Here is a 13910-nt window from a genome sequence, read left to right as displayed (position 1 = left end):
CCCCCCAGTACTCACCTGGGACTCCCACCGCCCCCCTAGTACTGCCCGGGGACCCCCACCCGCTGCTCCCTGGCACTGCCTTGGGATCCCTGGCACTGCCCTGGGACCACCACACACCCCCAGTACTGCCCTGGGACCCCCACCCACTGCTCCCTGGCACTGCCCTGGGACCCCTACACACCCCCTGCCCCCAGCACTGCCCCGGGACCCCTGGCACTGCCCTGGGACCCCCACCTGCCCCCCCTGGCACCTCTCCCTTACCGGTACCGTCTGTGTCCCTGCTATGGACTGTGTGCTGGCGTCGGTGCCCGGCTGCTCGGCGTGGCTCTGTGCTGGTGTGTAGAGGGTCATGGCGTGCTCCGGTACTGTGCTTTGCCCCGAGTAGTCCTGCGTGGGGTGGGGGTGCGGCGGCGCGTACTCTGCGGGGATCCCGTTCTGGGGGGGTGGGGGGTACTGGGCCGGGGGGTAGGGTTGAGCCATCGCGTCCGGCGGAGCCGTGGCGTCCTGGTTACCCTGCCGAGACAGCGGCGCCAGCCCCCTTACCCACCGGCGTCCCCGGGGGGGAAGCCTGGGCTGCCACCTGCCTCCGGGAGGGGTCCTGACCCCCCCAAGCCCCACCATACCCTTTTGGTGTCCCCCCCACCCAGACCCTCTGTGCTGTGGCAGCTCCTGGGATGCATTGCCCACAGCTGAGCCCCCATCCTCTCCTGCTCCAGGACCCTGCCTGCCCCGTGCACTAGGGCAGTGCGAGGATGGACCCCCCCCCAACCTGCTGTGGGGATTAACTAGGGGGGCCAGCACATTGCCCTCTCCCCAGGGATGGAAACCAGAGCATCCCTGGCTTTGGAGCCCGATGTGGGCCAGGGGGGACCACACAGCATCAGTGCCCACCGAGAGCACACCCAGCCTGGCAGTGAGGGTGGTGGAAATGAAGGGGAAGGGGGGGGCTGGGGAGGAAAGGGAAGGGCAGCTGGGGAGGGGAAGAGTGTTGACGGCCCCTTGGCAAACACCAGGCAAGGATCAATTAACTGCTAAATATTTAATTAGGCCCTTTGCTCTAATGCAGCCGGCCTGGGTGCCCTGGTCAAACGGGGTGAGCTGCACCTGCAGCACGGGCTGCCCGTTGATTGGCGGGGGGGGGCACGTTATGGGGCCGGGGAGGGCAGCGTGGGGCAGCCAGCACCTCTCCTGCACACGCACCCCCCATCCACCCTCACAGCCCTCGTGCTCTCCCCCTTGCACACGCGTGTGCTGCACCTGCCACATGCACAGACACCCACCGTGGCGCACGGCCCCCCTCAGCCACCGAGAGGCTGCGACCACCTTGTGCCAGTGCACGGGGCAGCCCCCCCCCTCCCACCCCCCCAGATGCTTCCCGCCAGCCCACCTCCACTGGAGGGTTTCCATCCTGCGCTCAGCCAGGCCCCGCCACCTGAGCCTGCCCCGGAGAGAGGGCAGACACCGAACTGTCACAGCGGTCACACTGCCAGCAGCCCTGATGCCCAGCATCTGACCCTCCCTGTCTTCATCCCTGATACCCAGAAATCAACCCTCCCTGCCTGCATCCCTGATGCCCAGCATCTGATGCTCCTTGCCTGCATCCCTGATGCCCAGAAACCAACCCTCCTTGCCTGAATCCCTGATGCTAGTGCCCGGTCCTCCCTGCATCTCTGATACCCAGAACTTGGTCCTTCCTGCCTGCATCCCTAGCTGGAGGGAAGGGGGGGGGCACACTGCCAGCCGCCATCCCCCAGCTGGCAGGGCTGTCACGCCTGGGAGGGAGGCAGGGGAGCCCGTGCCGGGGGCACGGAGGGGACCACACGTGAACCCAGTGTGAATAATCCCGCTACGGATCTGCAAGTCACTGCCAGCGCCTTTGCCTGAATCCCTGATGCTAGTGCCCGGTCCTCCCTGCATCTCTGATACCCAGAACTTGGTCCTTCCTGCCTGCATCCCTAATGCCCAGCATCTGATGCTCCTTGCCTGCATCCCTGGTACCCAGTGCCCAATTCTCCCCGACTACATCCCTGATAGCCATCAGTTGACCCTCCTTGCCTGCATCCCTGATGCCTAGCATCCGACCCTCCTTGCCTGCATCCCTGATACCCAGTGCCCGACCCTCCTTGCCTGCATCCCTGATACCCAGTGCCCGACCCTCCTTGCCTTCATCCATGATACTAGTGCCCGGTCCTCCCTGCATCCCTGATACCCAGAACCTGGTCCTCCCTCCCTGCATCCCTGGTACCCAGCATCCGACTGTCCCTTCCTGCATCACTGATACCCAGAACCTGGTCCTTCCTGCCTGCATCCCTGATGCCCAGCATCCGACCGTCCCTCCCTGCATCCCTGGTACCCAGCGCCCAATCCTCCCTGCCCACATCCCTGATGCCAGCACCCGACCCTCCCTGCCTGTGCGCACAGAGCTAGCAGCAGGAGCCACCTGCAGCACTCCTGCATGCTCCACGCTGGACACTCGTCCTTGCTGCCACCACGGCCAGGATCAGCCACCGTCACAGCGCTGATGGCTACCACTGCCCAGGCAGGAAAAGCCAAGCGGGCAGGGGGACGCAGACGGGTACCGGGACAGGGACCATCCCCACCTGCCCAGGTCTTGGGCCCCACTGGCTCCTCGCCAGCCCGTCCCGACAGCCACGTTCATTTCTGTTATTAATTAGGGCTGTCGCAGTGCTTGTCAGCCCAAGTATTATTTCATTCAGGGACCATTAGGTTCCCCTGTTTCGCCGCTCGCCATCGCCGGGGCTGCTGGTGCTGCAGAGGCACAGATCTCCAGCTCCCAGCACCTCCCTCCCTCCAGCCCAGCTCGGTGTCGGGGGGCTGCCGGGGGGCGAGGGCCCCACGGGGACGGGGATGGCGACAGGTTTGACTGTGTGATGCTCCTTGACGTCACAGGGAAGTGGCTGCTGCTCAGCTCTGCGTCCTCCGCTGCCAGCCGCTGGGGCTGCCTGCAGTGGGGGAACAGCCCCTGGGCAGCCCCGGGGACCCCCTGCTCCCCCGGGGGGAGATTCTGGGTCCCCAGCCCCACAGCAGCCCCTCAGCCTGCACCAGGAGCAGCCCCTTCCCTGAGTCCCTCCCTCCACCAAGCGCCCAGGGGGTCTTGGGGACCCACCTGCACCCTATGGGAGGCAGCCAGATGGCACCGACCCACAGGTGGGTGCTCTCAGCTTGGGGTGCCCAGCTGTGCGGGGAGCCCGTGGCGTGGTGCCAGCCTGGGGGTGCCAGGGACAGGGGATTCCTACAGGCGTCCCTTCCTCGTGCACCGCACGTCCCTCCCGGGGGTGTGGGGGATGCTCCTGCGCTTTGCGGGGCAGCTCTCCGCATTGGCATTAAGAGAAATTCTGATTATTAATGGCCCGTGGCCCTCATTTAGTAAATGAGACGGGAGATTAGTGCAGTGCCCAAGACCGAGGATGGAGCAAAGCTGACAGTACTTAACAGGGCATGGGGGGCACGAGCAGCACCCCATCACCCAAAGCATGGTGGCCCCCGGGACAGCAGCACAGGGGCTGGGACAGGGAGTCCAGGCCCCCGCTGTCAAGGGGAGCAGGTACACACTGCCATGTCCTGCAGGCTGGCAGGCGTCCTGCTGCCTCCCAGCACCTTGGCAGAACCCCACACCGAGGAGCTCGGGGCCAGGGGAGCCCCCACAACCAGGGGAGCCCCCCAAGAGCAGCTCCATCCAGCTGGCTGTGGGACCCTGCTCCCCAAGCCCAGCTCTGGAGGGGCAGGGTCAGTGAGACCCCAAGGTCCCCAGCGTGGTGTCCCCTCTACGGCGTCCCCTGCCCTGCCTTCATCTCAGCCCCGCGCCACCAGCCCTGCGCAGCGGCTGCCGCAGCAGGCAGGGGGTGGATATTATCTTTAGCTGATTAAATGTCCCTCATTAACGAGTTTCTTTAATTAATGAAGTTTTTTTTTTGCTTTTTTTTTTTTTTTTCTGTTTGCTCCACTTGCTTTCTCCCCACCGCACTCTGCCTCCTCAGCACAATCCAGGCCATTTCCTTTCAAGTCATTTAGCGCGTGGGGCCGGTTCCTGCCGACGCCGCACTTTGGTGATTGTGCCTGTCAGCTCGGGGCTGACGACGCCGTTTTTAACATTTGCTCCTTTTTTAAGAAAATAACCCACCAGGAGCCCCCCGAACGCCGAGGACGCGTCTGAGCAATTAAGCCGAGCGCCTGTGCCAACGAGAGGACACCCTGTGACATCCCACCACGCCGCGTCCTGCCAGCGCGGTGCCAAGGTGCAGCGTGTGAGCTCACGAGCTGCCGTCACCCGCTGCCACCCACCTCCAGCCACGGACGGGCAGCACGGTGGCTGTCCCCACAACGAGCTGTCCCCACGTTCAGCCCACAGCATCTCCTCACGCTCACGGTCATGATTTACAGCCACGCTGCCCATCCTGGGGCTGCTCCCCTCGCCCACAGCCACACACGTGCCCAGGGCTTCCTCCAAAAAGCCTCATGACCAACCTCCAGCCACGGACGGGCAGCACGGTGGCTGTCCCCACAACGAGCTGTCCCCACGTTCAGCCCACAGCATCTCCTCACGCTCACGGTCATGATTTACAGCCACGCTGCCCATCCTGGGGCTGCTCCCCTCGCCCACAGCCACACACGTGCCCAGGGCTTCCTCCAAAAAGCCTCATGACCACTCTGCCACCTTGTCCCCTTCCTGCTCTTGGCCTCAGTCCAGGGAAACCCCCACCCAGCCAGCTCTGATGGTGGATGTCCCCTTCCTGTGCGCTGCGCTCAGGACAGTGCTGCTGGTGCAGGGGTGGCACGGCACCCACTGACTGGTCCCAGCATGGCACTGACTGGTCCTGGCACAGCACTGACTGGTCCCGGCACGGCATCGACTGGTCCCAGCACGGCAATGACTGGTCCTGGCACAGCACTGACTGGTCCCAGCATGGCACTGACTGGTCCCGGCACGGCACTGACTGGTCCTGGCACGGAAGACTGGTCCCAGCATAGCACCGACTGGTCCCGACATGGCACTGACTAGTTCCAGCACGGCACTGACTGGTCCCGTCATGGCACTGACTGGTCCTGGCACAGCACTGACTGGTCCCGGCATGGCACTGACTGGTCATGACACACATGCAGCCTGGCTGGCCAGCAGCATGCTGACCCCTCAGGCAGCTGGGGAAGGGGCACAGTCCCATCACCGCACACCCCCTCACTGCCAGGGAGAAAAGGGAGCCCCGAGAGCAGCGTGCACCAAAGAGCCAGCAGCCACGGGTGCCTGGGGGGGGGCAGGGGCAGCCAGCCCAGCTCCGCTCCCCAATTCCCATGGCTGTCCCACTCCCTCCATCGGGAACCCACCGAGGGGTGCAGTGAGGGGCTGGGGTCCCCACCACAGCATCCACTGTGGCCACCAAGGTGTTCCTCAGAGCTGCAACGCCTCAGTGGGCAGCACATCCTGCAGGCAGGGCAGGCAGGGAGCACGTTCCCCTGTCCCAGAGTGGCCCCTGTGCCCTCACTTGCTGTCAGGGCATCCCTTTGCCGCACGGCAAGACAGCCCCGAGGTCAGATTAAGAGTGGAGAAGGGTCTTGAGCGACCATCTTCAAGGATGCCAACTGCTCAGTGCCGCAACAGGTCTGTGCCACCCCATCCTGTGCCAGGCAGGACACGCAGGACACGCACCGGGGCAGGGAAGCCGATGGCAGCATCCACCCTTGTGCCTGCTGCCTCGGAGCAGGGTGGTACAGGGCTTGGAAAACACCCCGGGGGCAGCCAGAGGGTCCTTGCCTGGTCCCGTGTGCCCCCCGGGCACCCAGTGGCCGTGCCGTCACCGCCGGGATGCCATGCCTGGCGTGGCTCATCTGCGTGACAACCACAAACGTGTGTCCCCCCCTTCCCACACCCCCGCTTCGATCCAGCCGCTCGCTCATGCTAATGACTGTCAACATGAAACAGAGGCCGTGAAGGGGAAGAAAATTACTCCCTGAAAAGGAATTGACTGATCCCCGTCATTTCTCAAGGAATCACTGACCTGTGAATATTTCATTACCCAAAATGCCACGCCATCCATACAAAGCAGCGCGCCCGGCCCCGGGCAGGCACCAACCACAGAGCCCCGGGGCTGCGGCGGGGGAACGGGGTTGGGGACATCACCACCGGGATGTCCCCAGCCTCAGGAAGGACAAGCCACCTCTCAGGGAGCCGGTGGGAGATGGCAGTGGGTCACCACTTCTCTCCACCCCAGAGCGGGGGCCATCGGGGCACCGCAGAGGGCTGGAGGGGGGGGCACAAGGGGGGAATCGCCCCCCTGGGATGGAGCTGTGAAGGGAGGTGAGGAGCTGCGGAGGCCGGAGGTAGCAGCCACCGCGCTTAATGTCTTCATTAGTGGGAGACGAGGAGGGGGGGTGAGTGTTGCTAATGGCATCTGCCGGGGATGCGGGAGCTCTGCCTCGAGCAGTGGGGCTGGAGAGAGCAGGACCCCAGGGGCGTGAGAGGAGGAAGAGGAGGAGGAGGAGTGGGAGGAAGGCAGGGCATCCTGCTGGCGTGGGAAAACGACCATTTTTCTGGGCTGCCACACACTGTCCCACCACCTTCTGCCTCCCAAGGACCCTGCAAGAGAGGAGCTGGTGACACCCCCGATGGCAGCGTCCACCCGCCTGTGGCTACCAGGGGCCAAGGCATGGCCAGGGCACGAGGCTGCTTCCCCTCTGCCCACGGAGGAAGGATGCGGCAGCTGGTGGCCATGCAATACCCAACGGGAAGGGGGACGAGATGCCAGCCCGGGCACAGACCTGCCCCAGTGTCCCCGTCACCTCCTGCGTGGGGCAGGGGAGGGGGGAGCAGGGTCCGGCCCCGGTTCCCGGCTCCACCAGCCGGAAACTTCGGCGCTGAGACCGCATGAAATATTCATGAAGTAAATGGTGCAATTTCATCTGCATTCAGCCAACTTCATGTATATTTCAGAGTATTATGAAATGATAATGTTGTGTAACCGAGGCGAGACGGGGGTGCTTGGGGCAGGGGGGGGGACCTCCTGGTTGCCCCCCCCATGAGCGTGTGGTTTGACATGGCCCAGGTTGGCGCGTACCGGTGCCGCTGTGCCGGGGAGGGACCGGGCTGTGTCACCGCCAGAGACGTGCCAGGATCAGGCCTGCAGCGAGCGGGAGGACCTCTGGGACACGCAGCACTCTCCTCCCTCCTCAGCAGAACCCGGCATCGCCGGCGGTGCTGGGGTCACCCACAGCAGCTCCTGGCATCGCCAGCGGTGCCAGGGTCATCCACAGCAGCTCCCGGCATCACTGACGTGCCAGGGTCACCCACAGCAGCTCCCGGCATCACTGGCATGCCAGGGCTCACCCACAGCAGCTCCTGGCATCACCAGTGGTACCAGGGCTCACCCACAGTAGCTCCCGGCATCGCCGGCGGTGCCAGGATCACCAACAGCAGCTCCCGGCATCACCGGTGTGCCAGGGTCACCCACAGCAGCTCCCGGCATCGCTGGTGGTACCAGGGTCACCCACAGCAGCTCCCAGCATCACCAGTGGTACCAGGGTCACCCACAGTAGCTCCCAGCATCGCCGCCGGTGCCCCCCACAGCAGCTCCCAGAGGATGCTCCTGGAGGGCATCCCCAGACCAACCCCCCCTGGCACAGCTATTACACCCGGTGTACGCATCGTTGGCCAGCATTGCCAGCAGCCCTTGGTCCCCAGCGGCCACCAAAGGGTCTGGGACAGGCGGGCACACCAGGCACAAACTTGGCTACAGAGCCTGGGGACAGGGACTGGCTGGAGAGGACACGAGTCCTCGCAGCATCCCCCTGAGCTGCCTGCTCCTCCCGAGCCCTGCAGACACCGCAGCACGTGGTGCGGGGACACACACACACCACAGGGACTGTGCACCAGGGTGACCAAGCCACGCTGGAGGCTGACCCACCTGCTGCTGCCAGCGTTCCTGGGGGGCTCCTGCCTTCTCCCCACTGCTGGCAGGGGCTGGGGGCTCTGCAGAGGGGCTGGCTTCTCTAGGAAGGGCTGCAGGGTCCCCGGTGCACCCTGCGTGGCACAGAAGGACTCTGGAGGGGACACTCTCAGGTGTCCCAGCCCACACTGCTGAGCTGTGGAGCCACCAGGAGCCGAGTCCAGCCTGGTGGGATCCACAACTCAAGTCACGGTGAGCAGCAGGACGAACGGCCACGGCCACCAACCTCACGCCGACGAGCATCCCCACACCCTGCCCCACGGCTCGCAGGTCCTCAAGGAGCCCAGCCAGCACTGCCAGGACCCTGGCCCCACTCCTGCCAAGCCCTTCCCACCCAGGAACCCACCTGTGGCCCCTCTGTCACCATCACACCATCACCACACTGGGGCTCTGGCACCATCACACGTGGTGCAGCATCACACCAGCCGGGGGTGGGTGCTCGGGGAACCACGGACCCCCACGAGCGCCCGGGACCAAGCTCTCTCTCTCACACAGCCCTCTCTAATAGGCAGTCAGGAGCATAATTTTTCCTCTAATTACATATTCAGCACTTCTGAGAAAATGAGATTTTGGTAATTCAATTGGACTGAGAAGCAGGGCTATAATAAAATGAAATTTGTAACAATCGCGCAGTTAAATTAGTTAAATGGAGAGGAAGGAGCTGTGGAAAATTGACCCCTCGATCTCCTAAAGACTAATCAGACATTTGAACCCCCTTGTGCTAACAAAGCCCCCAGGGTGTTGCGGCGGCAGAGCCAAGGGAGGGGGTGGGGGGGGGAGAAACCAGAGATGCCGGGAGGGAAGAGCTGGAAAAGAGCCGGGACCGCCTGGTGCCACGGAGGGGACCCCCTTCCCTGCTCCAATCCCGGGGGTGGGATGGGTTTTGGGGGAGAAAGTGCCAGGGTATGATGCTGGTTCCATGCCCTCTGTGGCACTGGCCATCGCCAGGACTTGGTGGCCAAGGTCCAACGCCGTCCAGGACGGCGTTGGGCCTTGGCCACCAAGTCCTGGCGATGGCCAGTGCCATGGAAGCCACTGCTCTGCGGCAGGTACAAAGTAATTAGCCTCAATATTTATCTTGTTGTTGGTCTTTTTTTTTTTAATAATTTTTTTTTTCTTTTTTTTTCCGGGTGAAAGAAAAAGGAGAGAAAAAAGGCGAGTTTCTCATTTGCAAGTTAATTAGTCTAATTAGCTCTAATTAAGAGCTCCCCACACAATGCAGATCACAAAATAAGCTGCCACCGTCGCCCGCTCTCGCTCTTCTCTTCTCCCCGGTTTTGATTTGAGAGCAGAGCTCTTTGAAGGCTGGTGGTGGGGAGAGATGCTGAGCTGGTGCAGCTGGAGTTTGGGAGGGGGGATATGGGATCTCCCCCAAGTTGGGGGCTGTTCCCCTCCCCAGTTGGTGCCGGGGCTCCTCTGGGATGCTTGGGGACAGCCCCACTGTTGTTCTCCATCTGCTCGGGTCAACCTGGGCTCTCCATCCCCTGCCCTGACACAGGACCTTCATGGCCATCCCCTGTTTTCCCCCTCCCTGGGCATCCCCTTCTTGCACGAGGGGCTTTGCCCGCACATCCTGACTGGTTGGGGGGGGTGAGGAGCCGGTGTGCCACCCCCCCACAATGCCACCAGGGCAGAGCTGCAACGGTGATGATCATGTCAGCTTATGTGTCATTTTCCACTCAGGAAATGCCAGCAGTGAGGGATGGATGCTCAGAGACAGGGGGGAAAATCATGATGAAGTGCTACAAGCCCAGAGCTCTGGAGAGGGGGGAGTGGGAGGAACCAGACCTGCCTGCCCCACCTCCCTGGGGACACCACCGGGCACCTGGTGGCCACCAGCCCTACATCCCATACCAAGTTCCTCCCCCAGCTCTTTGATGGAGGGGGTTTCCTGAGGGTGGGAATGGGACCCAGCTCCACAGGTGCTGACCTCGACAGGTCCCCAAATTACCTGCCATCCCCAGCAGCACCGGAGGCTGCCCGGGCACCGCTGCCAGCACCATCCCCACAGAATCCCTCCCCCAGCTTGGGTGTCCTTCCAGCACCCACCTCACTCAGCCCAAGGGGTTCCTGCTGCCAGGGATGACATCCCAGCAGAGCTGCTCACGCCGGGGCTGGAAGGGATCCTGCTGATGCTCTGCAAACCCACTGGGAGGGGGCACCGGAGCTGGGCACCTCTGGAGCCAGCTGGATGCTTGGGAAGGTGCTGGGGGGCAAAGTGAGAACCCAGCGGGGGCTCGTAGGGGATTTGGGAACCGCACCCGACCCCCTGCAGGCAATGCCCGCAGCCCTGGGGGATGCTTGATGCTACCACAAACCCTGTCACCCGCTGGGACATGGGCTCATCCCACCCATCCCAGCGTTCATCGATGCTGGTGCTTTCCCAAACCTCTCTATGCCTTCCCGGCAGCCCAGCCCCACACATGCCCAGCGTGCCCACTTGCCAATGCCAGCTGCACCTGAGGGATCAATGCCCTTTCTGCAGAGGCCACCGTGCCCCACGGTGCCTCCACTGCCCTCCAGCCCCACCGCTGGATCCCATCATCTCACAGACACAGTCTCCAGGAATGGAGCTCTGCAGCCACAGAGCTGCCACGTGCATAGAATCATAAAATCATGGAATCATGGAATCATGGAATCACGGAATCATGGAATCATATGGGGTTGGAAGGGACCTCTGGAGATCATCTAGTCCAACCCCCCCACCAGAGCGGGTCTACCTACAGCACATTGCACAGGAACTTGTCCAAGTAGGTTTTGGATGTCTCCAGAGAAGGAGATTCCACCTTGTTCTTCTTCCACCTTGATGCCAGGGCTGGTGCCAGCAGCAGGACCCAGTGGCAGCGCTGGCCCCGTGGGTCCTCACCAAGTCCTCACCGTGACTCTGCAGATCCCCGGAGGAGTAGAACCCCGACACCCCGCATCCCACCCAGCATCCATCATCCCTGGCTGCAAACTCAGGGGCAGAGCTCTCCTTTTTCTTTCACCCGGAAAAAAAAAGAAAAAAAAAATTATTAAAAAAAAAAAGACCAACAACAAGATAAATATTGAGGCTAATTACTTTGTACCTGCCGCAGAGCAGTGGCTTCCATGGCACTGGCCATCGCCAGGACTTGGTGGCCAAGGTCCAACGCCGTCCAGGACGGCGTTGGGCCTTGGCCACCAAGTCCTGGCGATGGCCAGTGCCATGGAAGCCACTGCTCTGCGGCAGGTACAAAGTAATTAGCCTCAATATTTATCTTGTTGTTGGTCTTTTTTTTTTTAATAATTTTTTTTTTCTTTTTTTTTCCGGGTGAAAGAAAAAGGAGAGAAAAAAGGCGAGTTTCTCATTTGCAAGTTAATTAGTCTAATTAGCTCTAATTAAGAGCTCCCCACACAATGCAGATCACAAAATAAGCTGCCACCGTCGCCCGCTCTCCCTCTTCTCTTCTCCCCGGTTTTGATTTGAGAGCAGAGCTCTTTGAAGGCTGGTGGTGGGGAGAGATGCTGAGCTGGTGCAGCTGGAGTTTGGGAGGGGGGATATGGGATCTCCCCCAAGTTGGGGGCTGTTCCCCTCCCCAGTTGGTGCCGGGGCTCCTCTGGGATGCTTGGGGACAGCCCCACTGTTGTTCTCCATCTGCTCGGGTCAACCTGGGCTCTCCATCCCCTGCCCTGACACAGGACCTTCATGGCCATCCCCTGTTTTCCCCCTCCCTGGGCATCCCCTTCTTGCACGAGGGGCTTTGCCCGCACATCCTGACTGGTTGGGGGGGGTGAGGAGCCGGTGTGCCACCCCCCCACAATGCCACCAGGGCAGAGCTGCAACGGTGATGATCATGTCAGCTTATGTGTCATTTTCCACTCAGGAAATGCCAGCAGTGAGGGATGGATGCTCAGAGACAGGGGGGAAAATCATGATGAAGTGCTACAAGCCCAGAGCTCTGGAGAGGGGGGAGTGGGAGGAACCAGACCTGCCTGCCCCACCTCCCTGGGGACACCACCGGGCACCTGGTGGCCACCAGCCCTACATCCCATACCAAGTTCCTCCCCCAGCTCTTTGATGGAGGGGGTTTCCTGAGGGTGGGAATGGGACCCAGCTCCACAGGTGCTGACCTCGACAGGTCCCCAAATTACCTGCCATCCCCAGCAGCACCGGAGGCTGCCCGGGCACCGCTGCCAGCACCATCCCCACAGAATCCCTCCCCCAGCTTGGGTGTCCTTCCAGCACCCACCTCACTATAAAAAAAAAAAAAAAGGGGGAAAAGATGGTTTTTTGGGGGCTCTAAGGCCCGGGGTGGTCGCTGCAGTGCAGGCGCTCGGCGGGACATGCGAGCAGGGGGAGAAACCAGCTCTGAAACCAACCCTCTGCTGCCACACGCTACGATATCGCTGGGAATAGACTTGCTCCCTAAAAATACGATATGCTAAACTTGGCAGCAGCCCTTTTGGAAAGGAATTTTCCAAGCAGCCGCTTTTTTTGCAGAGGCTGTTTCCCAGCCGGGCGCTCTCTCAGCCCAGCCTCCTGCACCCTGGGTCGGGCAGCGCCGTGTGATCACGGGCACTGGGGATGTCCCCGGCCGGTGACACCTCGGGGGCAGCTCTGTGGTGGGTTTGGGCCACCTGAACATCAGCCTGTGTTCACGTCCAGCCCCGCACGTCACCGCCTGCGCCCCGGTCCCCGGCTCCGTTCCCGGTCCCTGCCTCATCCTGCAGCAATCAGCTGCTGGCTTATAATTACAGCAGAGACACTGCTTAAGCAGCAGCCCATGGCCACCATCAGCCACCAAAGTCTCCTCCTGCGCCCAGTAAGAGCCAAACATCCCACCAAGCCCCACTGGAGGATGTGGTCCTGCCGCCTGCCCCGCCATCGCTGGCTGCTCCGGTGCTGAGCGCGGTTCCTGCACACCATGTGGCTGCACCACACCGAGTGCCACCAACCACGGCCACCACGGCCACCACGGCCGGGACCGGGGTGGCCCTGCAGCCTCATAGACTCACAGAATCATTCAGGTTGGAAGAGACCCTTGGGATCATCGAGTCCAACCACCTACCCTACTCTACAAAGTCCTCCCCTACACCATATCCCCCACCACCGCATCTAAACGTCCCTTAAACACATCCAAAGATGGAGACTCCACCACCTCCCTGGGCAGCCTCTTCCAATGCCCAACCACTCTTTCTGTGAAAAATCCCTTCCTAATGTTCAGTCTAAACCTGCCCTGTTGGAGCTTGAAGCCGTTCCCTCTTGTTCTGTCGTTAATTACCCGTGAGAAGAGACCAGCACCAACCTCTCTACAGTGTCCTTTCAAGTAGTTGTAGAGAGTGATGAGGTCTCCCCTCAGCCTCCTCTTCCTCATACTAAACAGTCCCAGCTTTCATGGGGGGAAACTGGACTGGACTGGGCTGAGCGAGCTGCAAGTTGCCCACAGCCACTTGGACCAGCCATTGGCACCGCCAGAGCCTGGTGGCAACTGGATCTTCCCTGGCGCTGGTCGAAGTTTTGTGGACAACTTCATTTCTTGGTCATTCCTTCAAATACCGTCACTGGTGAAAATGCCGGGGCTGGGGGGGACACGAGTGGCCTCCTTGGAACAAACACAGCAAACCCCAACAAGCCCCTCCATGGGGACAGCACCCCCCCAGAGGGGATAAGGCCAGTTACTGCACACAGACCCCACGGACCCCCAACTCTGCTTCCCCCCGGCCAGCCAGATGTGGGTCCCAGCACAGGAGGAGCCCAGTGGCCAGTACGGTCCCCAGCAGCCACAGGGCTCAGGCACTGTCCCACCCCAGGTCTGACGCATGGACACCCACCTCCCTGCGTACACACCCCCCCCCCCCCCCCCCCCCCCGGGGGGGGGGGACACCTCCCACTAGAGCAGTGGCTCAAAGCCCCATCCAGCCTGCCCTTGAACACTTCCAGGGATGGGGCATCCACAGCTTCCCTGAGCAACCTGTTCCAGTGGCTCACCCCCC

The 13910-nt window shown here is 61.9% G+C and overlaps 1 protein-coding gene across 1 annotated transcript in view; it reads right to left on the bottom strand.

Moving 5' to 3' along the window:
• Nucleotides 1-13910, bottom strand: part of RBFOX3 (RNA binding protein, fox-1 homolog (C. elegans) 3) — a 275085-nt gene that overhangs the window by 8121 nt on the left and 253054 nt on the right. The window contains exon 5 of the mRNA XM_014953196.1: nt 262-513. Within this exon, the coding sequence (XP_014808682.1) occupies nt 262-513 (252 nt within the window). The remainder of the gene's footprint in view (nt 1-261; nt 514-13910) is intronic.

Source organism: Calidris pugnax, unplaced genomic scaffold (genome assembly GCF_001431845.1).
Source record: "Calidris pugnax isolate Ruff unplaced genomic scaffold, ASM143184v1 scaffold9, whole genome shotgun sequence".
Taxonomy (NCBI): domain Eukaryota; kingdom Metazoa; phylum Chordata; class Aves; order Charadriiformes; family Scolopacidae; genus Calidris; species Calidris pugnax.
The sequence above is the reverse complement of the archived record's forward strand: the minus strand, read 5'-3'. Positions and strand labels throughout refer to the sequence as shown.